Raw genomic sequence first — 26889 nt, 5'->3', positions numbered from 1 at the left:
ACTACAAGATTAATATGAGTTCTTAACTCTACAGGTTTGCTGCAAAAGCTGCTTTATGTGCAGCTCAATGACACAAATATAAAGGCATTGCTCCTTTCCCCCTCACCCCAACTTGTTTCATAAAACAACTAAAATATCACATACAAAAACTTCATGGTAAACTGCATTCTTAGAGAATTTTAGTTTTAACCAGTTCCTGAAAACTTTTGCTCTTGGAAAGATCTGGAAAATAAAAAGAAAATTAGCTCTACTAGATTCCTTTGCCATCTCTTACAAGAAGTTCCTTAAAATCTTGAACCTTTGCTCTTTCTGAAGAAATATTCTATTCTTCCTTTCAAAAACTAAACTGCAGTATAGCACTACCCCAGCAGAAAGGAGGCTGGGGTGCACAAGAAGATGGGAGGGGACATAGCTGGAACAGCTGACCCCAACTGACCTAAGGGATATTCCAGACCATATGGCATCATGGATCAGCATACACAGCTGGGGAAAGAAGTAGGAAAGGACGGATATACGAAGTGATGCTGCTTGTTTTCCTAAATAATCACTGGATTGCTTAGGAAGACAACTACTAGTCTTAAAATGTGATTATTCCAAGCAGCTGTGTGGTGCTGAGTTGACAGCTGGGGCCAAAACACAAGTATCTCTTATTCAAAATAATGAAGGTACTCTATTGCATATAGCCATGCAGAACATGGTTTTATAAGGATAAAGGACTCAGCAATTTTTTCAGGCATCCAGCAGTGGAATTAATTGTTACTGACACATGCCATGTCTGCGAAAGACATAATTTGCTTTTTGATGTTTCAGAAGACAATCTGATTTTCCAGCTATTGAGATGAGGTAGGAAAGTCTGGGTACCTTATTTGTTCTTTGACAGCTTCTATAATTAAAGTATAAATCCATCTGCATGTAAACCCAAGCATTAAGAGCTGTTGGATCTGTTGTGTGGAATTATCAGTCAATTAATACAAGGTATACTATTATTCTATGCCATCAAAGGTACAGAAGATGGAAGAGGCAAGTTTATATCTGATCCTACTGCTATCATCATTGTAGCATCCAAAATGTTCATCACTTAAAATAAGCATTTTAAATCAGGGACTGTTTTAGTCTTGCCACAGATACATGAACAGCAAAGAGGCTACAGGAGATCCCAAGGAGTCACCCAGTCCCTTCTCCTCATCCTAGAAAAGTCACACTACCTTACACAGCTGTCTGCTTAATTCCTTCCACAAACACTTGGCAAACTGTGACAGCCCACACTTCACAAACTCTCTCTGCTGACCCAGAGCTGAGCTGAATGGGCTAAAGTTTGCCAGGTTCATGCAACAAATCAGACTAACTGCATGCTCACTGAACAGTGGTTTTTCACAGAAAAAAAAGGCTACCAGAATACATAGAAAGTTGAATAATTTGCCCACAAAGCAGAAACAGAAATGCCTAGCCAAATCTCAAAATCTGGCTAAAGCTACTAAATGTTCCTATTTGCATCAATGGAAAAGTGAGAGAGAGAGAGATGAATAAAAAACTAAGCAAACCTTCTTAAATATTTACCATAAAAACTAGGATGAAGCAAGGTATTCAAGCCTCCATTAGCAGAGACCCAGCCCCAGAAAAGCTACAGCACTCCATAGTCTGACTGTACCCAGAAGCAAAGATTTGGGGTGTTATGCTATTTCTCTTTAAATTAAAAGACAAATTAACAGGAATAATGGGCTTAATAAGGTGGGGGAAAGGTAACAAATTTAAAGCCTATGGGGTTTCATTAAAAAATAACCAAAAAGACAAAAGAAAAGCAAGCTGAGCTTTTTGAGAATCTTTTTAAACATGCAAGCTCTACCTTCTCAGAATATTGTGACAGCTTATTTTTTAAACAGACACACTACCATCAGTGATGGAAAGTGAAGGTGTCCCAACAGAGGAAAAAATTCAAAACCCAGAAATTACAAGATGTCAATACACCCATAATTTGAATTTCCTGCCAAATGCTAACAAACAGTTCTAACAACAAAAAACACTGCTGGCTACTGAAATTTATTCTTCTTTGCTACTGCTACAGATTTTTTTTTTTTTTTTGCTGATTAGGATTTTGTATGTTTAAAGCACAGCAGAAAGCTATCATAAGCACTAATTTATTTCTCTGTTTATAGCAGTATCACAGACAGACCATGAAAGCTTCATACACAGCTCCAGAGAAGTGCTGCATGTCAGCAAACAGAACCACAATACTTGGTCTGTATGCTAACCAGCACTTTTAGCACCTCACCCCTTATATTCCATTAAAAACGCCCCATCTAACATCAATCAAATGACTACTGATGCTGCTTTCAGTTAGGCCCTCTGGACTTCTATCATCTTTAAAAATCCCCCCACATCACTTGCAGTCAGAGAAGCTACCTCAGTTCAGTTGACAAGCTCTCCATGAGTAAACTGTGCAGTTTATCCCACCTTCCACTCACTCCCACACCTATGCAGCCGGAAGCTAGCACTGGTTAGTGGGGCCACAAAAACAACCCTGTACCTGCATTGTAACAGTTACATGGAAATACACATAAAATTAGCTTTTCAAATAGGTGAGTTTGTGGAGATTGTTTAGTAGCTGTGGTAGAAACACCTAAGAAGGTTCCAAAGAAGGAGCCCCCAGGACCTTTTTGTTTTGGCCACGGCATCAGTTTACAGAGATTGTACAACTGCTGCCTTGGACACATTCCTTTCCCTCCCTTTATTGCAAACTATCTATTCCCACAAAGCCTACAAAGCATCTCCTTTTGGCTGGGGTAAGAGCTTCAGTGTTTTTCCACCTACCTGAATGCAGGTGAGGTTTGAAACTTCAAGCTCCTAAATTCCCCCACAGGCCCCCACTTCACTACCTCATTCCCCTCTTACAGCCCAGACTCTGACAGACTGCTTCTGTGCCTCCTTCCGATTAATATCAAGTGATTAAGCATTAACTTAAAACAGTAAACAGCAAGAAGGAAGCCATCTAGCCAGTCAAAATTTAGCTCTGTCCCTCCAAGAGTTTTAACTGCAAAGTAAACTCAATTAATTGAGTTTTTCAGGAGGGGCCATCAAGCTCCAGCTATTGAGACTCTCATAAACACATTTCAGCTTGGAGAAGAAGGAAAGATCATGGGTAGGACCTGAAATAATCGAGATCCTTATGCATCACATGGGGGAAATGTGGCATCAGCACTCGGGGTAAGAGGAAAGCACTACTGATCAGGTCGATAGCACTGAAATGCCAGCAAAGGTTATGCCAGGACTCAAAGCGCTGCAGGAAAAAACAAAAACAAGCCCATGAAGGGAGGGAAAGGCAAGTCAGTGTACAGCATTAATGAGCAGAAATAACAGAGCAGCTTGCAGGTAATGTATGGGTCTTTGTCCATGGAACACATTTGCAAAAAGCAGAACAAATTAAGCAAGGGAGAGAGAGGCTCTCACAAGCATTTAACAGAACAGGGACATGGATCATCTGACTTTCCCCCCATCACCACCCCATCCCTTCCCAATGCCATGGCTTAGGCTCTCCTCTTCACAACCACTGTCTAAGCTGACTACCCTAAATGCAGCAATAACACAGCTTGTCTGATTAAATCACTATGCATTGGCTCATCCTTTGAAGAAAGGAGCTTGGAACATCAGTCTTGATAACTTAACATTCCAATTGCATGAAATCTACATGTTTCACAGGAGACAAGAATGGGCTGAACATTTGGCAACACAGCACCAATTTATATAAAATGTATGCTGACAGCATGGCCTAATCAGCAACTATGTTATTTCTCAGTGTTTAGGTACACTGGTTATTAGCATTAGTGTGAACTGCGTGTGGCAAGATTAACCTGAAAGCTACATTTTAAAAAGGAAGGGGCAGATGCTACTGTCATTTTAAGTATGTAGCAAACAACGAATAATTAAACGCTCAGCAAGTGAACAATTGACTTTTGGGACAGAAGAGTAGGCTTGGGGATTAGGGTTTTAAGGTTGTTGACTTTTCCTGAATGCATCTTCTGCAACACCCTCTTAAGTTTGTGCCCAAACCTTTCTGGTACGAGCCCTTGTTTAAATTCTAAGAACACACTTTCTCTAGAATTCACCAGCAATGCTGCTGACACTAATCAAATCTGAAGTCACCCACATTAGATTTTAGTCAAGCTTGGCATTGAGATACAACTGTGGTGGCAAGTACACTCCCTCCAGAGTGTTTACCGAATTCTTAAGTTTTTCACTCATTTCACAGCTGACAGCTGGTTTATATTAAAGGCACAGAACTCTCACTACTCTGTGAGCCGGGGAACACATTAGCTGTCTGCTAATGAAAGAGGAAAAAGCAGAACATTAACACCAAAAGACTGAAACAGCACTGGAAGTGCAAACAGAAGCTTAAGACCAGCTGAGTCTGGTTTTTCTTGAAGCAGGAAATTCTCATTTCTCCCAACCACACTCACCTTCATGGGGAGGAGTATCAAGGTGCACAAACAGAGGTTCAAGAGCAGAACTAGTTCAGACACACAATGCGCCACCACAGCTCCTAACCTGCATTTAAAGCCACTTGCCTGCTGAATGCATACCATAATTGAGGCAGCACACAGTACAGCCAAGCCAATTCCCCCACCACCAATTACCACTTCTTAACGTGCCGTAAACCCAACAGACCCATGTCTGTTAACACAGCATGCATGTGTTAACCTTGCAGCAAGAACAAGAATCCAAATTCACTCTTTGTTCTTGTGGATACATGTGAGGGAACAGATCTGTATTTCCAAGCAGCACAACTCTGTAAGCATGAAATCATCTTTTCACATAGCAGTTCTTGTGAGGCAGCCACACAGCCTGAGAATTACCACTAGTAGCAGGCTCTGTGGCTCTGGCTTTCGTCTAAATCACCTGAGCAAAAGATTAATTTGTGCATTGTAGACATTTTCCCTTCCAAATACATGAAAATGGTCATCTTATACTTTCAGTGAAAAAGCTCTACTTTTGCTGGCAGAGATCAGAAGCCATTCCTTCTCAGAAGCCTGAAGAAAAAGAATGGTTTTGTGTTAGCAGTGATACTGCCACCTTTTAGATTCAGAACACATCGTTAGCAATACATTTTGATTACAATAGACCAACTGTTCCCCGTTGGAAGCATACAAGCAAACAAGAACATTAAACAATGCCAAAACATTACATACGCTGACCGTCAGCCCAGCACAGTTACATTCAGCTGGCAGTCACTGTGTCCTCTGTAATTGTGACCCGTTTAAAAAGGGAGGCTTAACAAACATACATGGCCATAAAACAACAGCCATAGTTAAAGAACAGATGTATGAGCAGATACAGAACTGCTGTTGACCCTGACATACTTTGAACAGGGGGTCATTTTGCATACAGCCAGGCAGATTAATCTGTTTCTGTGTTCACCTGTGCTTTATTCGGGGATTCCAGCTCTAGCTATTGCCTTGTGAAGGAAAGAACTCCAAAATGACAAAGGCTTAAAAAAATTAAGGACAATTAAAACCAAAGCCATTGCTAACACTACAAAACCTTGAAGAGCCAACCCAGAAAACACAAACTCCAAGGTGAAAAGCAGGTGTTGGAGTTTTTACTTAACTGCAGGAAAACGAAACAGATCCATAGAATATTCTGAGTTGGAAGGGACCCACAAGGACCACTGAGTCCAACTCCTGAGCAAATGGCCCATACAGGCACTGAACCCACAACCTTATTGTCATTAGCAACATGCTCTGACCAACTGTGCTAAGCAGCACTTGTACATCAGCCTGCCAAAGTTTAAAACAAAATGCGGTCCCTTCTCTGGTAGTGAAAGGGGAAAACAACACTTTATAAGAGACAGCACAAGGCTATCAGAAACTGAAAGCAAAGGTCAGTCACTGCATTTCTGCTGGATTTGCAAGAACAAGAGAATGGGCTATTTCCAATGACTGGTGCAATTCACAGTTTTCACATTCAGCAGTATAAAACCTGTATTGTCAGCTTTACTCCTGCTTCCTGAAGCTGCTCTGAAACTAATCAAAACTTTACAAAAAGTGAAACAGGACTGCTTTAAGGGAGAAAAGAGTGCCAGACTTCCCTTCCTGAGCATTGTAAGAAATCTTAACATCTATTCAGTTCTTAAACACCTTGAACACACTTTGCTCCACAAGCAAGGATGCTGCAGCCTGGAAGCCCTGACTCCAAATTTCCAGCTTACATCATCCTCATTAGGGTAGGCTCCTCTGTCTCAGAATAGTCACCCCAGGGGAAGCTTTAGTGCCAGGGGAAGGGAAACCAGGCTCTGGATAGGCTAAATGCATTTTCTGTTCTCTGCTCTGAGCTTGCACAATGCCACTGAAGAGTACCCTTCCAAAAGGGTTTCTTCAGTTATTCACGTATTCTTCAGTTTATTCATTTCTTCAGCTATGCCACATGAAATCCTTTATTCTGCACAATTTAAGTAAAAAGGGAGATGAGGCTTCACATGACCTTTTGGCCCTTATTACTCAACACTAATCTCTTTTTCAAGAGGAATTAGCAACCATTTTAAGTGGGTACAAATTGGACAGATAGTTTTGAACAAGGGCAGCCATGGGACTTATCTCAAATGTTTTCAAGTGTTTGTGTTTTAGAAGTTAATCTTCTAGTCTAACAGTCTTTTCTATTGCTCTATTTCTCAGTAAGAGTTACAATCTTGACATAAATCTGGGTTAAATAAACACTTTGATTTGGAAAGTAAATAGTTATAGTTCCTGTTAGCTCAGTGAATGATCAAGGCACTTGGATAGAGTCTAAAATTAGGAAATTCTGCTTTAAAGTTTGAATTGCCTTCAATAAGAAAGAGGCAGATTTCTGAAGCCAAGTGTTGCACTAGTTTCACCAGCTGCTTAGAGAGAGAGAAAGAGAAGGGAAGAGATGTGTGCCAGCAAGGCAAAAGTCCACAGCCTAGAGCTGCCTGGATAGGGGATATTCAGGGACACATGACAGCTTACAGAGGTGACTTACCTGGAACAGCTTCACACTCTGTCACCATTCCTATCCCTGTTACAACCCGTACCCTCTCTCACACACCATCCTGCCTGCTTTACTTGTGTCCTGGTGACCTTTTCACTATTTGGCCATCTGCTTTGAACTGCTGACTCCCCTATCCATCAACCTTTATCAATCCTCTCCTCCTCCCATGTTTATCAATAGTAACTGATAACCAACTCATCCTTGGGATGATTGATATACAAAATTACACACCTCTGAACCCAAGCATCAATCCCACTCTAATTTCCCACTTGTTTCTCTCTCCATTGAGCCAATTTTCAATAGAGATATCATGCTTTCCATTAGCAGTGCAAGCAATGTCAATAAAACTACAGTACAAAGTGAAGTGCTTTGGAGAAACAATTTTACTGCTGATACTTTGATCAACCAGGCTGTAATCTTGACAAACCTGTCACATTTTACAGTGTCCTTCCACAGGACAAATCTACTTTCATTAGTATATATATTTAGCTGTTAAATCTTCTTCCACTGAATTTCAAATTAACTCTTGCAATTTAAATTGCACAGACTCCACCTCAGGCTAATGGCTTTAAAGTCTCCTAGGTCTCCTGTTACCGTTTTAATACAGCTGAAGCACTTTCTTTTAATCTTCTTGTGGTACTGATTCAGTCACGGCCACATTAACATAGTGCTCTCACATTACACCCTTAGTAAACTTCCCTTGCTTGCAGTCACTCACTCCCAATGTCAGAAGCTGGCCACTGCTGGAGCTCCAACAACAGGACACAGCACAGCTACCCACTGAGCTTACAAAACCCCAGGTTTTAGAGGAAAATTGCTGTAGAAGCCTGTTCACTAATTTCACATCCTGACATGATTACCAAAATAATCTGACCTGCCCTTCAGGCCTAGGAGGCTAAAGTAACTTGGCTGCAGCCTCCTAAGCAGGCACCACTGCTCCTTTCAAAGAAGCCCAATCTCAGCAGGCAGTGCTCTTCAAATACAGCAGAAGTCCTGCCAGGGTACACCAGGACTCTTGAACATACAGCAGAAAGGGCATTCTGGAGAGGAAATTATGTCACCATCATTAGTTTTAATAAAAACACCACAATGTTGTTTCACCAAAAAGAAATGCATCTACATTGCATCCTGGAGAAAACTACAGATTCACTGCAGTGACCTGTGACTGCATCTGCAGAGAACTTGACTTCTAGCTCAGCAACCACATGCCAGAAAGGACAGAAGAGAACGTGACAATGCTGTGAAGACCCTGATCTCCACGGGCACCTTCACTCCAGAGATGACTAGGAAGCCTTGTTGGTCCCAGGAGTTACCAAACCCAAGGGAAGTTTAGGTATACTCAAACAAGCAGAGGCAATTCATACAGCTCCCAGGTAAAAAGTATTGTAAAGCAGTAGCAATTAGCAATGCCATGGTAATTATTAATTCAAACATAAGCCATCAAAGCAGAGCAACTGAACCCAGGGGCAAGTATGATGTCAGAAATATGGCACTGCAAGGAAATCAGGAGTTCAAGGAGACCAACACAAAACCAGAGGGCAAACTCTCTTCAGCCTGAAATGCCTGCTTGAGCAGAGGTCTCCATGAGAAATATGGGGACTTGAGGAAACTGCTCAGAGACTGAAAGACACAACAGAGCAGATGCAGCAGAAAAAATGCTGTGCTCTATTACAGAAAATCCAGAGAGTCTCATGGGTACACTGGATCCAAAGAAAGAAATTTTAGGTCATACAGACAAACCTGCAGGAAGATGCTATGAGTCTCAAGGGATGCTTAAGAGAGAAAACCACACCTAGTTAACACCAAAAAATCTCAAAGTAAGTGATGAAAATGGTGAAAAAAAGATAGGCTATAAGAGTAACACACTGAAGCACAGAACTGCTACATGTCAACACTATGGTTTCACAAATCTTTAAATCCTAAAAAAACAAAAATTACAAAATTAAAATCATCCACAATAATAAAACTAATAATTCCCCACATTGCAGGGAATATTGCTATTTTTGCTGAATGACTAATGCGACATTGAGAAAGAGTGGGGAGAAGATGAGTACAAGGAAAGAGAATTATAATGGCTGGAAAAGATGAGCAAACTGGGAAGAAGCTGCAGAGAACGAATACCTAATGCCCCATATTGGTAACCTGGGAGCAATTCAGAGGCATTCCCCAGCCATAAGCTGCCAGAATGGCTGACAATGCACAAGACAAAACAGGAGACAGAGCTACTGTGATACCATTCAATTAGTTAAATTGTTAATTAGTCAAATAGTTAAAAAAAAAAGGCAGACATACATGTGGAAGGAGTTACACAACCATATTTTTGACATATCTGAGCAAAATATTACTGTGCATGCTCTTCAAGAGAACTGCAACAAAAAAACCCAAACAAAAAACCCAACACAACCAACAACAAAAAAGAGTCCCACACACTAAAAAAAGTCCTCACAAAGGAAACTGCTTTTTCATATTTTACCCATTGGAAGGACTGTGATTCAACCTGTATTTACTATGAAAGAAAGAACAGGCAAGCAATTGGAAACCGTTTCACAGCTCCTTTGTGAACTCTGCTCAAGAACAACTGAAATAGAGGCCAGTTACCCAGTAGGAAGGTGGAATTGGTGAAAAAGCAGCATGATTGATGAAATATCTCTATGCAGGCAGCCTCTTTCCTTTTTTGAAAGCCCTGACAAGTAATTGGTTTAACCTGAAGACAGCAATTAAGAGAGACAATAGCATAAGACTCACTTGAGGAAAAAAAAAAAAACCTTAAATATATTGATGAAGACTTGTAGGAGAACAATTCAAGTATTTGTCATCTCTGCTACAATGGAACAGACTGGAATAATCATAAAAGACTCTGCAAATGCTTCTAAAAAAGTAACATGAGAAGAAAGGGGGCTAGGTCTACAAATATAAGGATGGGGTACTGAGAGGACAGAGGGACAGATAATAGTGTTGGCCAAGTTTTCTGTCAGAGGGATGATACCCCTGGTTAAATCCAAGGAGACATGAGAAGGCATGAAGCACTTCAGCTGCTGGGGCAAGATGGCACCAAGGGTCACCACACATCGCATTTGACACGCTTGAGCACACTCACTGTTCCAGGAAAATTCAGCTGCATCAGAGGGGAAGACACGAGCAGGCTGCTGCACCCTCTTCCCTTCAGCACCTCCCTGCGTTTTCATAAAATACCCAGGAAATGCTGTAAAAGCAACCTTCTGCCTCCCAAGAGCAAGCTGCACCACAGCAAACAAGAACAAGGCTGACTACAGTGGAACTGAAACTAGACCAAATTGTAGTGTCAGCCCAAAAATATCCAGCTTGTGGGGTGCACAGGCTGGACAGCCAGCGAGAGGGTCCCAAACTACCTCTTGCAGGGACTTGTGCCAGCAGCCGGGGGTCCCCAGCAGCAAAGGTACCAGGGATGGCTGAAGGGACAGCAGCTTCTCCAGCAAGGAAGAGCACAGAATTATCAAGGAACAAAGCTCACACACATGGGATTTGAAGAGCTTCACTGCTCCACAGCATGGAGAGAGACAGGAGCAAGTTCTAACATTTGCAGGAAACAAGTGTTTGAAGGAGAATTGGAGAATGGCAAAATTCACACTTCACATCTATAGTCTGACTATTGATTGGGATTAAATGAGGATCAGATAACCATGAGGTCACAGAAGTGAGGGTAACACGCACGTGACCTTTTATCACCAGGATCAGGGTTCAGCAGAAATGAGATAGGAAAGTTTGCTCTGGTATTTAATGCCAGTATTAAGCTTATTTGATTTTCTCTATTCTCTGTACTCCCACATAAAGATTTTCCAGATCTATGGCTGCTCAAACACATTTCCTCAGAACATCACAGCCACGGACCACAAAAATGAGTCACAGCAAATACCCAAAACACAACGTTACGCTAATATCCATCTAGCACTTCCAATACTGTCACCTGAAAAATGCCTCACAACAGAAATATTAGAGGAATGGCCATCCACACAAAACACACATACCAGGAAAAGCAAGCACTGCTTATTATTTCTTTATTTACTGCATTATTGCATTTAATCATTTCAGACAAAACAGCTCCTTTAAAAAAAAATCATGTACTTTTAAAGGAGCAACTTGTAAAGTGCTTAGGTAACCATTGTAGAAGATATTACTGATATCCATGGAAGAAAATTGAAATACCTATATTTGTTCATTTCTGGCCGTAAACCACTTAAGAAAAGCCATACTGACTACACTATGCACTAGCCAAAGCCACATAAATCTTATTTATCAGATATCCATTTCCATTACACTTTGAAGCACATGCACACACTTTCTGTAACAGAGTAGTTGCCAGTCAAAATGCACAGCCACCTCTTTAGAATGAGTTTCAGCTCCTGGATGAATGAGCACATTGTGACAGCATGACTGAACAAAAACTGAGGGGCAAATGCAGCGCTGGTAAAATTCAAAAATACTGCTGCAAGAACAAACTGCTGCCGGTAGTAAGCCAGCACTGTATTCCACAAACATCACCTATGGTGCTATTTAGCCTTTGCTGAGGAGATGGATGCGAGCAGGAAAAGCTGTGCTGGAGAAGGGCACACACCAGCCCTGCTGCTGCTCCACAGCCTCCTGGTCTGCAGTTACAGACACAGCTGCCTCTGCAGCCCCCCCGCCCCGTGCTCCTGACCCATGGAATATGCCACATGATCAGCCCTTGGCTGCACAACTACGCAGCCACTCCACACTACTGGGGATTGGTTTGCCTTCCTAGCCAGTGGCTTGTATCGTTTACAAATAAGAGATGGAAACCCACACATGTGCTGCTTCCCCAAGCCTGCAGAGGCTGAAGAACAGCAGCATGAAATGCAGACAGCCCAACTTCCCCTTTAACACGGCATTCATGTGTTGATTTTAACTGTTTCATGAAGGAGAAAGATAAGAATAGTCTGCTGTGGTAAAAATCTCCAATTTCAGATATTATGCCACCTCCACCATCCCAGAAACCTTGCAGCTGAATTTTCACCTTACAGCTTCAGCAAGCTGGGGAATAAAACTGATGTAACCCATTGAAAACAACAATCAAACACTATTTTTATTTCCAGCGGTATAAGGAATGCTGCAATAACAGCATGACCTTGCATATTAAAATATGATGATCTAGATGGTGTAACAGCAACTTGTTGGCCACATAACTGACCACAGCCAGGGTAACTACCCTGGGGAGGTCACTGCATGCGTACCTTCATGTTCCTCCTTAAACACTCCCTGCTGTCCACCAAAGGTGGGATATGGAGCTAGAAGGCTGTCTGACCCAACTCAGGGTGATTGTTCTGGACAAGAAGCTTATCTCTGGGCATCATACCTTCTTCTGCCTGGACCTCCCCTTCCTGCATGCTCAGATTCACAGTTCAGCAGTGCGTTTGTTTTCCCGTAAAAAACAATCCTGGAAGGTATTGGCAGACAGAGACACTTTGCCTGCAAAGCACTGTCTGAAGGCTCACAAGGAGAGGAAGTCAGAGAAGGTTCACTGAAAGTCAGTAAGAAAGGTAGACAACAGAGGACAGCATGAAAGAAAACAAAAATCACAGAAATACAGATATTTCAAAATGGGGAAAAGGAAAAATCAGCTTCAAACAAGATTCTCCTACAATGTCACAAGTTGGAGAAACACTGCTGTGTGAAACATAGTACCTGACCCAAAAAGGACAGGGGGGCAGAAAGCCAGGGGAAAGAGCCAGAATCCATGTAGGACTTCAAGAATTTCTGAAACAGTCTTCAAAAGCAGAATGTGGAGAAAAACAAGGAAAGCCTGACTGCTGATAATTTTTAAATGTGTAAATGGAGAAATAAATGCAACAATATTTTTTGCAGACAGGATGTGCTTTCCCTATTTTTAGCTTGGCCCTCCCAATACAGCTGTGCTGTGTCTGGGATCCACAAAGCACCTGCCTGCCAGACCAAGCCAAGAGCCTGCACTCAGTGCTCTTAGGGCTTACTCAATGCTCACCACCGACAGCATTTCCATTTGAGTAAAAGGTGCTTGAGTGCCATTCATAATGGTGAAGAAACCAGCAAGCCATCATTCGAGTGGCACTGGTCTAGAAGACATCCACTTGGACAAAGAGAATAGATGTGCCAAATTTTAAAATGTTATAAAAGCAGGGCACTGTCGCAGTTTGATCCACTGCACAGTCATGGAAACTGAGAGATCAACTCAGCGCCATTTTCAATTACCAAAAGCTTGTCATAACATGTACAGAGCAGTGACAGCATCCCAAAGGTTTACCTCCAGGGCACAAAATTAAATAGCTATTACCCAATATGAGAAATCACATTTTAAAGCCTCTGTCTTTGAACATGGCAAGTATCCACAGCTATTTTCAGATGCTAATTTTGTCATGAGAACAGGAAAAAATCTCAGAAAATTTAGCAGAGAAACATCCACAATAGCTGATAAGTACCTTTTTTTTTTTTTAATTTGGCTGATGTATTGCTGAAGCACAGCAATTTGGTTTCAGCTGCCCAAATCACACAACTATTTTGCTCATTACACATTCTTCACACTTTGAAAATACAAAGAATACCACCATACTGGTTTAGGTGAAACTAAAAGGTTGTATCTTGACTCGCAGTCGCAGAGGGCCAGGGAGGCAAGTCTTCATCGTGTATTGCAGCCTCCCAAAACCTTGTACGATGAAGGGGCCAGGTGATAAGCACCTTCTATTGCTACAGTCTTTTTAGAAAGGTACACAAACATTTCCCCACTATAAATATGCACAAAACGTTTAAAACGTTAACACAGGTGGCAAAATGCCACGGCTAAACTCCTTCCAACAGTCACGCATGTCAGCTTCTCCTACTGACCCCTAAATCTGATTCATTTATGGGAAAGAGATGACTTTGACAGCCACCAGCTTCTTCCAAAAACGCAGACATCCTACCTGCAGGGCCCTGCTGCTCCACATACGCTCTCTGATGGAAGGATTCCGTGCTAGCCATTTTTGTTCGGGAGAACGCCTGCCTGCTCCAAAGGGGGCTGGAGGCAGCAGCGCCCAGGTACGAACACCAAACCCCTCCCATCCTTAGCTGGCCAGGGCTGGGTCCGCCGGTCCCGCTACCGCCCCGCTCTCCGACCAGTTCTTTGCCCCGAGAACGGAAGGCACCGCGGGGCCGGCACCTGCCCTCCTGGCACATAGGGAAAGCCAGGGAAGCAGGGCTGAGCTGGGGAACATCCCGGGCCCGCGTACCTGTCCGTCCCGCGGGTTCCTCGGCCGGGCGGCGGCGGCCCTTCCCCTCTGCTCGCAAGACCCAGCCCCGCTGCCGACCCGCTCCCCGGCAGGCTCCCGGTGCCCCCGAGACGGTAACACAGGGATAACAAAGCCCGGCGGAGCGACCGCGGCGCTCACCTGCCCAGCGGACGCTTCATGCCGTCGGCGGCGGCAGAGGCAGGCAGGCGCAGGCTTCGCCTCAGGCTGCAGCCCTTGTCGAGGGGCCCGGGCGCGGCGGCAGCGGCGGCGCGCTCATGCTCCACCGTGACCGACTCGTTGCGTTTCCTCATGCCGGGGCGGGGGCGGCAGCGGCGGCGGCGGAGGAGACGGCGGCAGCGGAGCGGGGCCGCGCTCACTCGCCGCGCGCCCTGCCCGGCACTGCCCGGCCCGGCCCCGCCCCGCGCCCCGCCCCGCCGGCGCGCCCGCCAATTCCCGCCCCCGGCCGCGCCCTTCGCCCCGCCCCTAGACCGCCCCCACCAATCCCCGCCTCCGACGCCAGCCCGCCCGCCAGCGCCTCGGAGCGGCCGCGGCGCCATCTCTACTGCGGGCAAGAGCGCGGCCGCCATTTCGCTGTGGGCCGGGGCGGGGCCCCGCGCCACCGGAGGCGCTCGGGGCGCCGAGGGGGCGGCGCTGCTGAGGGCGGGAGCTCTGCGTGCCCGTGAAAGAAACCCCCAGCTGGCCTGCAGGGGTCTGGAAGGGCCGTGAGACCGGCGGCGAGCGTCAGTACGCACCTGGGCACGGCGATACGGCACGGCTGGTTCGGGGATGTGGGGAGAGTCAGAGCCAACCTACTGATAGAATTGGCGGTGAGAACAGCGGCAGGCAGGAAGCTCTTTGATGGCGCACAAGTGTTATGATACCGGATTGGAAAGTAGGTCCTCATTTGACTTATGCCTAAGGAGGCGCCGTACAGGCAGGGCAAGGAAGTTACAGAGCTTCCCTGGCTCTGCGTGGGTGTTGCAAAGTGTGGAATATGTCAAAATTTTCTTAAGAAAGGAAGTTCTTAGATGTTTGATCTTTGTATACTTTTAAACCTAGTCAGCAAGAAAGGCAATTTTCCACGTGATAGAAAAACAAATTAACTCCCTTGTTAAAGTTTAGGTCTTGAGGTGCTTCAGTGATCTCAGACCTAGGGAGAGGTTAACAAAAATTTGGAAAAAGCATACCCGTTGATAGTGGACACAATTTAAGGGCCACAAAGAGACCTGGTAGAACTCCCAAAGGAAGTAAGGAAGAAATTAATAAAGCCAACTTAGTAATTATCCTGTAATCAACTGCAACTGGGTAAAATGTAATTCTGTCAGGGAATTATATCTGTGGCCACCATGAGGCCAAAAAAGACATAGATCCATAAGAATAGAAAGAGTGTGTGTGCAAGCTAGTTAGCATGAGAAGCATTTCTTCTGAATTGTTGCCAAGTGATCCTATACCCCAGATTCCAGAGAAATACATAAATTAAATAATCCCAGGAGGTACTGAACCAAGAAGGAGGAAGCAATTGTTATAATGCCAGCCTGTACTATCTAGCAGTTACAGATAAATAACAGAAAGTAATGTATAATGAACTGATACATGTTTTATCTTGTTTCTACAAGCTTCTAACAGTTGAGATTTTCAGAAATTTTCTCTTGATAAGATCATAATTGCGAAAACTTTCAGCCAGGCTTTCAGAAAGACTGGTTGTACTTTTGCATGCTTTGAGCAGCAAGGGGTATGTTCTTGTCCATTTGATTTGTTCTATTTTCTAGGTCTCATTGGGAAGACTGAGTTCTGCAATTGAGCATTGTCTGGTGACAACAACATGAGTGGTGGTCACTCCAAAAGCAAAGGCTGTATGGCGCTTGGGAGTGGCAGTGTAGTGCTGTGAGGAGGGAATTGCAAGCTGCTCCACAGGCTTTGAAACAGGGGGAATAGACTCAGCTGTCATAAATCCTCTGAAATGCCTCAGAGTGAAGTTTACTACTGAGGACAACTAAGGAAAATTACTTGCAAGTCAGTCTTTGTGGGCGAGTCTTAATGCCAGTTGGCTTTTTCTCTGTGCTAGAAAGAAACAAGTACTTTCCTGTGGAGCCCTTAAGCTAACCTCAGCATTTCTAAATGCTTCCCTTCCTTAACTACACAGGTGTATAAACAGGTGCTTGCTTGGTCTCTCCCATCATAGAAGATATTTAAGATTAAGGAATCACCACTTTTTTTTTTTTCCTGTAATGTCCTCTGTGCTGCTGGTGCACAGAATATTGAATTGTAGAACCATACAATCATTAGGGTTGTAAAAGACCCTCAGGATCATTGAGTCCAACCATTAGCTCAGCATCGCCGTGTTCACCACTAAACCATGTCCCCATATGCCATGTTTAGACATTCTTTGAATACTTCCAGGATAGTGACTCCACCCTGGGAGTCTGACCCTTTCAGTGATGAATTTTTCCTACTCTAAACCTCCCCTGGGAAAATGGCACTTGAGGCTCTTACCTCTTGTCCTATAATTTGTGACCTGGGAGAAGAGGCCAACCCCCGCCTCACTACAATCTCCTTTCAGGAATATGTAGAGAGCAGCAAGATCTCCTCTGAGCCCCCTTTTCTCCAGGCTGAAGAGTTTATAGGTACCCCTTGCAGCACTCCAGTTGTGTGAGTCATCCCACCAGTATGAAGAGGTTATTCCATTTGGGATCAGTACTTGCCCTTCTGACCTACTGAAAGAGAGTAGTGGGCCTTTCTGTGAGTTATTCTCAGAAATTACCACACACACACACACCCCAGAAATCAATGCACAAGGTCCATTTTCAATTCCAAGTTAACCCCCATGGTGGAATTCTGCTTGACTTGAGAGACTGTTGAGGCAATTGTCCACTACAAACCTTACTTCTGCTGCTGTTAAAAGCAACCCAGGGTGAAATTCTGCCATCTGTGGTCAACAAATACTGTATCTGAACAATGCAAAACAGCTGAGGAAATGTGCTGACACAGGATTTCTTACCAGCCAGTAACTTAATGTAGTTCTACAAAACATGTACAGGAAGAACAGGAAAATCGAGTCAGAGTAAAGGTGGGAAAGAATTTGGGATTTCTTAGCTCAAGGCAAGAACAAAGATTACAATAGAGCAATAGTAGAAACTTGTTGCTATGGGCAAGGACACATTCCAAAGCGTTTTTGTATGTGTGGAGTGATCCCAAAGAGGTCTGGAGACAGACCATGGGGCAAGGATACAGCCTGCTGGACTACACCAGTGTCAACCTCCTTCCCATCCTGTATTCTTCAGAGGCAGCTGCATCTGGATTCCCATCAGAGGAAGACTGATGGAAAGCAAAGGACAGCAAATGAGTAGTGATCCTTAGTAACACTTTCAAGAGAAGGAATGAGAGCTGATTTTGGCTGTGGATGAGCTCAAACAAATCTCCTTAGAAGACAGAAATCAGAGCAGGAAATACTGAAGGGACCTGGAAAGACCAGGAGAAAGTTCTGGTTAGGAAACCACTGTGAGAAAAGTCTCTGAAGAGCACAAGGCTATTCAAAGCAGCAGAGAAATCAGAAAAGGGGCAGAGCCATCTTCGAGACGGTACTTGAAAGGGGAACAAAAGCCAAGGTGAGGTAAATTGAGGCAGACACTGCAACGTGCTGCTAAAGGCAGCCTCTGGAAATGCAGAGAGGCCTGCTAGGACAGCTTTCTCTTCCTCAGCACCGTGGGCTTTTTCATCTGCTTGCCCAACCATCTCCTAGCTGGACCATGTAGAGAAAATTATGAAGAGCTCAGATGGAAGGTGGAGCCATGCTTCCATGCTGAATGCATCCTTCCTGAAGGCAGGAGAATCTGCATGCCCCCACACACCAAGCTGCTCCCAGTCCCCCACCTTGTAGTCCTAGGTCAGGGGCTGACTTTGTGGCAAGACAGGACTGCCGGGTCTGGCCCAGCAGGTGCTGCAGGTTGGTGGCATAACAAGGCTTGTGGCCCCAGAGCAGGGTGCAGAAGATGACCTCAGGACTCCATGTGTTTGCCAGGAAGAGGTCACAGGGCTTCTCCTGGATATCAGTACATGCAGAAGCATAGGATTGGCGGAAGCTCTGGCTCAGTGCTGCCTTGGTGGGCAGTCCCTGATGTGGGGAGACCCCGAGGGACTCCCCACTGACATCCTGCAGTACCACCCTTCTGGAAAACTTGGAGATGGGGATCCTCAGGTTTTCTTCACTGTCCAGGAAGATGTTTTCCAGGTTTAAGCCTCTGCAGAGAATAGGCAGCATGTGCTGTGGGCAGGCAAGGGCAGATGGAAGGTGGGCAGATGCTGGGGCCAGGAAGGTCAGGAGGCAAGGAAGGAGCTGTGGGTAAATGAGGGGTCAGGGTGGGAAGGAGAGCTTGGATTGGTAAGCAGTAGTGTGGAGGGAGAATAGGTAAGAGTGTAGTGCAGCAGTCAGATGTGGAGACAAAAAGAGGCTTCCATGAAGTTCTTCACTACCTGGGCTGGGGAACACAATTCCCCAGGCACCTACTTGGGGATGCTCCCCGAGGGGGCCAGTCCACAAGGAGATAAAAGCTGTCTCCATGCCTTGGCTCAGTGAGATGAGCCATTCGGGATCTGTGGACGCGTGGGCTTGGCATGGGACGGCCCTGCCCCCCGCTGGCTCCCCTTTGCCTTGCACCCCCATCCCCTTTGCCTACCGCTGCTCCCCTAGCCCTTGTCAGTCCCCCACAAAGTGCCCACCATGCCTCCATCCTCCTGAAGCTCCCAAGAGCTCCCTGCCCCTCAGAATCCCTGCCCTTTGCCTCACAGTGCCCCCAATGCCCAGGACTCCCCCAACCACTCCCTGCTCCTTTGAACCTCAAAAAACCCTGCCCCATTGACTCATCCAGTAGCACTGCTGCCCATGAAGCTCCCCGAAGGGTGCTCCCATTTCCCCTTTAGCCCCTGATGCCCTGGGGACCCTTAAATGCACCCCCTTCCCTGCAGAACTTCATGATGCTCAAGGGGCTTCTCCTGCTGCCCCCTGATAAAGCCACCTTCTCACCCTGCCTGCATCCAGCGGGGCAGGAATTTCCTGAGGTTTTCATCCAGTGCCTTCTTTTTGGAGATGACCTTGATGGCCACCTTGTGGCACAGTGTTAAGACAGAAGTTAGGCCCAAACATCAGTCACTTGACACCTGGACAAAGTCAGGGGCCAAATACAAGTTCAGTGAAGCTGAGTTTCACCAACGTCCAGGACCAACGAAAGCCAATCCAGAATTCCATGTGACAGCTTATGACAAGGAATGATGATACCTACAAACTCTTCAAGCAAGTGGCTTTTACCTGCTCATGCTGGCACAGTTTCCTGCTCACAAGTGCCCTGATGGTTGTGCTGGGGCTGTGGCCAGGGTCACTTGTGCACGACATAGAGGAAGAACAACATAAACTAGGACCTTGCTCTGCTCCTGGGGATCCTGTGGAGTGCCAGTGACTGTCAGGTCAATGAAGATGATAACCACGCTAACAATAAGCTGATGCACTGCTCTTTCAAAACACTCTTAGGGAATTTCTTCCTCACATGCCACACCAGGTTAGCTTACCCAATGACTGAAAAGACTGTGCTCCTGCTGAAGCACCTCTGATGCCACCTCTGCACCTAGTCCCCTGCTTTTCTCCCCACTCATGTGCCACATTCCATGAGATCCTTACCACTGGCCTGGCTGAAGTGAATGGGAGCTCTTGCACCTCTAGCAACAAACCAGCAGACACAGCTTAAGGACAATGAGAGGAAGGATTGACATTAGACCTTCAAGACGTCATGAGCCCTAATGAGGTGCCCCTTTGCCAGCAGGTCCTGCTTAGGTCCATGAACTCAAGGGCGGCTTGCTACCTGCTGGTTGCTTTTTGCCCACCTGGACCAACCACCAGGTGGGCTTGAAGGTGACACATAGAGGCTGTTGGACATCATCCTCCCACTGTGAGGATCCAGGACCAGCTGCCAATGAGCTAATCGGGCTGCCCCGTGTGAGCAGGGAAGTGTCCTGACCCCCTGTCCCAGGAACAGCCTTCTCCATATCAGCACCCACAAAGCTCTGGCTGTGCTGGGCCTCGCAGTGCTCAGACGCACATTTCCATTCACCCTTGGATACACCAGCTTCACTCGCCCCCTTATTCCCACGGGCAGCCTCCCCAAAACTGTGTATCGGAGCACTAACAAGCACCCGCCCCGCAAAGCTGGGGTGCAGCTCAAGCTGTTGGGGCTCCTCCGCCTCGAGCGAGGCAAAGGAGAGCCGGGCAGACTAAGGAGCCCAGTCACTTTTCCTCCCGCTCTCCAGGAGCCAGCTGCACGCAGCGGGGACCCGAGAGCCCCGGGCAGGCGCTTGCCGCGGCCCGAGGAACCCGGCATGCCCCGGGTCCCTCCCGCTGGAAGAAGCCGCGCCCGGGCCGCTGCCCCGGAAGAGCCGCTCCCGCAGCCCCGCCCCCGAGGGCGTGCCTGGCGCCCGCGCGCCCTCCGGCCAATCAGAAAAATCGGCCGCCCTGCGTCAGCGGCACGCGGCGGCGGCGGAGGCTGTTGCTAGGCAGGCCGGCGCGCCTGGCCCAATGGGAGCGGGGCGCTGCGGCCGGGCCCGGGCGCAGGCGGCGGCGGCGGCGGCGGGCGCGGAGCGGTTGGGGGCCGACGCTCACCATGCCCTACAAGCTGAAGAAGGAGAAGGTGCGGCCCTGGGGGCGGCGGCGGCGCCGGGGAAGCTCCCGCGCGCGGCGCTGCGGCCGACGGCTCGCTCCCGCCGCCCCTCCCCGGCGCGGCCTTCCCTCGGCTCAGCCCTCGGGCGGGGGCGCGCACGGGGCTGTGGCCGGCAGGGGGCGGGGGCGCGGGTGCGCGCCCGCGGCGGGCGGGTCGGGTGGCGCAGGAGGGCGGCGGGGGCGCGCGCGGGCCTGGGGGAGGCGGGCGGGTGCGAGGGGCGGCCGGCGGTGCCTCCGTGCGAGCCCGGCCCGGCCCGCCCTGCCCTGCGCGTTCTGCCGGCCGCGGGGATGCTCCCGGTGGGGGAGGTACGGCCGCACCCACCTCCTGGCCCCGCTGCTCCCTCCGCCGCCGGGGTGAGGGCCCGGATCCGCCTCTGCCGCCGCCCAGGACGGCTGGGCCGGGGCTGTGGGTGCCCTGGCACCGCATATCTCCGATGAGGCCGCGCCCCGGGGAAGGGCTGGGTGGGCACAGGGCCCTGTCACCCGCAGGTGCCCCGCCGGGGTCAGCTAGCGATGACCGGGACAGGAGATGCCAGCATCTCTCCTGGGCTTGGGAGCTTGGCCTCGCCCTGGGCGTGAGCTGCCGCGTCAGCCGATGAGGATGCCTTTCCCAGGGAGAAAGGGCATGGAGTGGATGTCCAGAGCAGGGTGTGCTGCAGGAGTGGTCTGTGGCAGCACACACCTGAGCTCTGCAGAGAGATGCTAAAATTCTGAACCAGGTGAAGTTTTCTCTGAATGTGTTCTCATCCTTTCAGGAGTCTCCAAAGTCTACCAAAAGCACCACAAAGCCTGGCAGCAGCAGCAGCAGCAGCAGCAGCAGCAGCAGTAGCGGGAAGGATGGTGGGGCAGAGAATTCAGAAGAGGTAAGGCTTTTACCTTGGGTACAGCAGTGTGCTTGTGCAAACTCATCTTTGGGGAGGAATTAAATCTTTCATTTTAGCTGCTTCAAGCTGTTCCACCAGATAACACATGTCACCAGGATCTTAAGAAGTCGGAGCAGAAAATTGGCCCAAAGGGAGCAGTGACTATGGATGAGACCAGATGAGTCTCATACACTACAGACCTGCTAAAAGACATTTGGCTCAAAGCTGAGGGCGAGTGGTGCTCACAGAGGTGGGCAGGGCATAGCGAAGTTGGCTGCAGAAAGGGACACTCTATGATTATCAAGGAGGTGGAAGCCTGACAGATGGGAGCAACTTCTGTGCTCCTGTCAGAGCAAAGTGCCATCAACTCCGTTGTCACTTTGTGTCAGAGTGGGAGAGTAGTGAGAAGCAATAGGAAAAGATCTGTTCTTCTGAGGCGTTTTCTGGAGGAGTGAGATTAGGAAGTAATGGATAGGAACACTTGGAAGAATAAACTGCAAGAGATTAAGTGGTTCTCCTTTGGTATAGCAGCCTTGTTGCTGAATGCAGCATTCCTCACAAGAAGGCACAGTCTGTATTCCCAGATGTGCAGTCTCGCTCTCGGTTTGGATGTTGCCAGGGTAGATACATTAGAATGGCCTCAGCAGAATATGATAGTATGATAAGCTGTCCTTAGAATTAGCGCAAATTTGTGTTCAGTGGAACTTTTCTGGTAGTCCTGAGTTTGTCTGTCATTCAGGCAGTAGTGATGCAATTTGAGAATTTGTCTCAGAAGAAGGTTATACACGTCTGAGGAAGGAGGCATGTATGTGTGGTTTATTTATTTTAAAGCTGCAATTTGGCAAACAAGCTGTGCCACTTCTACATCCATAGAAGCTTATGTGCTCTGCTCTTGTCTGGAACACATTGCACTTGTAATTTGGAGGGTTGGGCATGGGAGAGATGTAGGGCTAATCAAAACTAGGAAGAAATGTGTAGTACAGTGGCATGGTTGTAGTCAATATTATTTTAGAGTCTTCTCCAAAGCACAGATCTGCATTTTAGAGCCTCAGAAAATAAACCTGCTATGAGCCACTCAGTTTTGTGCTCATGCCTAACTTGCCATGTGGCCAGCAAGGAATCAGAGTCTTACTTTCTGTGCCTTGCAGCAGAGAGCAGTTTTGTAGATTCTCCATCCTGGCCTTTGCTTCTATCCATTTTGTTCTGTGTATACAGCTGAAAACAGCTTGGTGGGAGACCTGCCTGCAGACTCCAAGGAAGTGAGAGAGCTCCTGCATTGGCATTATGGGGTCAGACTTACCTTTTATTTATGTGGAACTCTTTGCTGAGTTCACAGCTCTGGAAAGGTGTAGGAAAGTCTGGGTCTTGCAATGGATAGCCAACAAAGCAGGTCACTCTAATGTGCCCATCCAAATCAGCAGTGGGCTGTGGCACTGCTCTCCTGGTTACAACTGGTGCAATAAAAAGGAAAGAATGTCACAAGTGACAAGCTTCCTTTTGTGACCTGAAATGGCATGTAATATTTGCCTGGGTGCAGGAGAAACTTAGAAGTGATGTGTCTAAAATTCCCTCCCACAAAACATACCCAGCCACTTCCTCATACTCCAGACGAAATCCAGCCCTCCTTTAAGATGGAAAGCTGTGTCTCCTTTGATCATAGGAACAGAGAGCGGAGCAGAAAGGAGACACCTCTGCAGTGTGTACTGCCACAGGTCTCTTCTTCCTTTCTCTGTGGAGTCTGCAGTGAAGTTTGTTCCCTCTTGGTGCTTTCCTGTCTCTGGAGTACTCTGCTACAGAATGGAAGAGAGCTCTTTCCTTGATAAGAAGAAATGTATACCAGTTTGAATGCGATTTTCTTGCTCTTCAGGAAACACAGAAAGGTATTTTGACTTTCACAATGTGTGAAGAATTAGGTAATGTGTGCTGGGAGCAAAACTCCTTCCTTATGTCAGAAGCAAGAGGTGGTTTGACTTGTGAAACGCTGGGAGTGGTGTTGTCTGGTGGGGTTGATGGGCTGAGCCCAACCTGGATACCTCTGCTGCCATTGTGAGAGTTTCATGCCCTGTGAATTCCCTTGTGGAGTTGTGGTTGCTTGGTTGCCTGTTCTAGGGTGAAAATTGGGTGCACTAAAGAGATCTTTCCTTTTTCTTCATATCTCAGTAGATGCTTAATGGGCTCGCAGCAGGAGAGTAGCATGTGGGCAGCCCTCTTCCAGTTTGTGCTTTTCTCTCTCACACCATGCTCTATGGAGCAGGGGAAAGAATCAACTTTAATTTATCCTGGTACCAGAAAGTTGTGATTTGTTTTGCAGGCAACTTGTCTGGCTGGTGGGATGAGTAAAGCTTGTTGCAGAGCAGCTCTGTTTTGATGGATCTGGGCAAATGCAGTGGACAAAGAGCTCCTATGGGGATCTCGGTGGAGGGAGATGAAGAGGGTAGGAGCCAGTTCAGAACCCCCTAAGCAAAGTGCTTTGTTCTCTGCAGAAAAGGAGCTCTTAGTGGAGCTGATCTGGAAGGGCAGATATGTTGAAAAGCAGGCACATTCACAAGGGAAGGCAGGTGTTGGATTCTCTCTTAAGTACAGGGGTACTGCAGTGCTCTTAGTTTTACTCCAAGATGAGCATGTCTCTGATGTGAGTAGCCAGCAGAGCTTGGCCAGCCCCTGGCTTTGGGGGGGGGCAGTTTACTATGGAAGAGACAAGGAGCAGTGGAGTAAAACATGAGAGCAGGGAGTGGGAAATTAAAGGTATGTTTAATTCAGTCCCTCTGGGACATGATAAGTATGTGAATGCAGAGAATTTCTGTGTATCTATTTAAGGAGAAAAAATAAATGTCAGAGAACAAGGCAGCATTGAATGAGAGGATGAGGAAGAGTTACTCCTCCTGGCCAGAAAGACTGGGAGAGGCAGCTGGGTGGGGAAAAGAGTTAATGACCTGGAAGTGGGAGCAGGCATTAGCAGCAGTAAAGATGGGAGTTGCTCTGCAGCCTCAAGGGCAGCTTGGAGCCTTGCTGATGAGATTTGCAGCTCTGTGAGAGGGTGTACCTTTTCAGTGAGCTGCTGTATTTTCATGTTTTGCACATATCTCCATGGGGCTTGTTACTGCAGTACCTGGAGTTCATTATTCAGAGAGTATTCAGGCATTACAGCGTGTTCGTGTTACTTCTGAGGCAGAGAGCCTCATTTTAATAGGGAAGCTGTGTAACAGCAGACAAAGAGAACAGGTACTGACTTGAGGGATGGGAAGGGAAGAGTCATCTGAGAAGGAGGAGCTGAGAGCAGATCTGGGCTGGGAAGCTTAGCAAGCAGGGGATGCTCAAGGGACCAGTGAGGCAGAAAGGGCTTCCCGAGTGGCGATGCACCCAGCTGCAGTAGGAGTGCCTGCAGAGGTGAGGTCATGAACGGGTAGGGGAGAGCAGGAGGAGCTAGCACAGCTCAGGATGGTGGGGGAAAGAGGATCTCTGTTCTCTGGGGTGGAGAGGAATGGCACAGAGGAAGCTCAGGGCCTGGGGCTCATTGACTTGTGCAGGCAAGTTCCTAACTAGGAGGAGAGGTGGTGGGAACCAGTGGGGAAGAAGTGCTTTGGAGGCAGGGAGCCTGTGTGCAGGAGTTCTAATTCAGTTTCATTTAGGGGTGGCCTGTCCTGTTGGCACAAGGAGCTGCTCCACTGCAGTGGGGAAAGTGGGGCTACCCCACTGTGCTTGGTGCAAACACCTTTGTGCTATTCTCTGGTCACTTCAGCATGTGCAGTGTAACAGCCACAAGCTGTTGGCTTTGTCATGGTGTGTAAGCCTTGCTTGTCAGGAGGGGGCTGAGCCTGTTCAGGTAGAGAGATGCCTGCAGCCATGGAGCAGTTGGCTGGTGTTGGTGTCAGGGAAAGAGTCTGTACATGAAGAGAAAAGCTTTCACGTTCAGTAGTCTGCTGTGTTTTCAGGGGTGGAAACTTCAGAGAAGAAAGTGTTAGGAAACTTAAAATAAACCTCTACTGATTCATGTGGCCAAGGTAAGAGGTGTTGAAGGCAGCAGGACAGCAGGCCTGCCACAGGAAGCACCTCCTGAAAGCAGAGATTCAACTTGATCCCAGAAAGTGCCTGTACAATCAGCCCATCATAAACCCTCTGAACTCTGCAGCATATATCTGACCTCTCCAACCATCAGGTTTTCTCTAGCAATCAAAAGTGAGGTTTTGGCATGTGCATGACTCTTTCTTAAATAGCTGGCAGCTAAACCTGAAACTATGTTTTGTCTCTCGTCATGCAAGATGTTGAAGACTGTGGACTGTTGAAGACTGGTGGACTTTTCCAGCCCCCTGATACAGCCTGTTCACATGCAATAAACACACCATGCTCTGAACATTTGCCTGTGGTGTTTTTGGGTGGGGCATGTCCTATCAGCTAGGAGGGCTCATGTGTCCTGCTTCCTTCAGTGTTACCTGGGAGGACACCAGTGCATCTTCTGCTTCTCTCTGTACCATCTTTGCTCTGTGGTGGCTCAGCATTCAGATTTTTCCCTTCTTCCCCATGGAAGGAGAGTGATGCAGAGTTGAGGATTCCCAAAGGCATCTGGACAATATTTTGAGTGGCTCGCACTGCCCTGATACCGAAGTATTCAGGGTGAGGAATGAGCTTTTCAGTCTTGGAGCCTGGCCATCAAGGCTTTGTCCTGGCTTAAATGAGCAGAGACTACTCTTTAGTATAAGTTGCCTCCAGTTTGTAGTCTGAGCCTGCTTTGTTTGGCAGACACTGCTGTTTTTATCACAAGCTTATCTGGCTCCTTCCTCTCATCATGGACAATGCTGCTCCATGAAGGAAATCAAAACAAATGTAAACTGTAGAGAGTTCAAATCTTGTTGTCTTCCCCCCACCTTGGCTTGGAGCTGAGCTTGAAACAGAACCACTCAAGATTTCCTTCAAACAGAGCCAGACCAGAACCAATTTTTTTTTGATTTCTCATTCAAAGTAATGGCTTGGCAAAAAAAATGATGTTGTGTGTTGGGCCCTGTTGTCCACGGGAAGTCTTTACACTTGCTCTACAGATCCCAATCTGTAGAGCAGCATCTTCTTGTAGGCAGCTTTCCCTGTTCCTACTTTGTTGCCT

The 26889-nt window shown here is 47.1% G+C and overlaps 2 protein-coding genes across 6 annotated transcripts in view; one reads left to right on the top strand and one right to left on the bottom strand.

The window, feature by feature from the left end:
- The window catches only part of ABHD12 (abhydrolase domain containing 12, lysophospholipase), a 36786-nt gene extending 22149 nt beyond the window's left edge, over positions 1 to 14637 (bottom strand). For both annotated transcript variants that reach the window (XM_053937618.1, XM_053937619.1), the window contains exon 1: positions 14391 to 14637. In XM_053937618.1, coding sequence (XP_053793593.1) covers positions 14391 to 14542 — 152 coding nt within the window. In that variant the 5' untranslated portion in view covers positions 14543 to 14637. The remainder of the gene's footprint in view (positions 1 to 14390) is intronic.
- Positions 13836 to 26889, top strand: part of PPP2R5D (protein phosphatase 2 regulatory subunit B'delta) — a 34063-nt gene continuing 21009 nt past the window's right edge. The window contains exons 1-2 of one of the 4 annotated variants that reach the window (XM_053937613.1): positions 13836 to 14040; positions 21687 to 21794. In XM_053937613.1, coding sequence (XP_053793588.1) covers positions 13879 to 14040; positions 21687 to 21794 — 270 coding nt within the window. In that variant the 5' untranslated portion in view covers positions 13836 to 13878. Of the gene's footprint in view, positions 14041 to 20813; positions 20903 to 21153; positions 21286 to 21686; positions 21795 to 26889 lie in introns of those variants that run through there. The other 3 variants (XM_053937615.1, XM_053937616.1, XM_053937614.1) reach the window with 3 other exon arrangements.

This window comes from Vidua chalybeata, chromosome 3 (genome assembly GCF_026979565.1).
Source record: "Vidua chalybeata isolate OUT-0048 chromosome 3, bVidCha1 merged haplotype, whole genome shotgun sequence".
NCBI lineage: Eukaryota > Metazoa > Chordata > Aves > Passeriformes > Viduidae > Vidua > Vidua chalybeata.
This window is presented reverse-complemented; position numbering and strand designations above follow the sequence as displayed.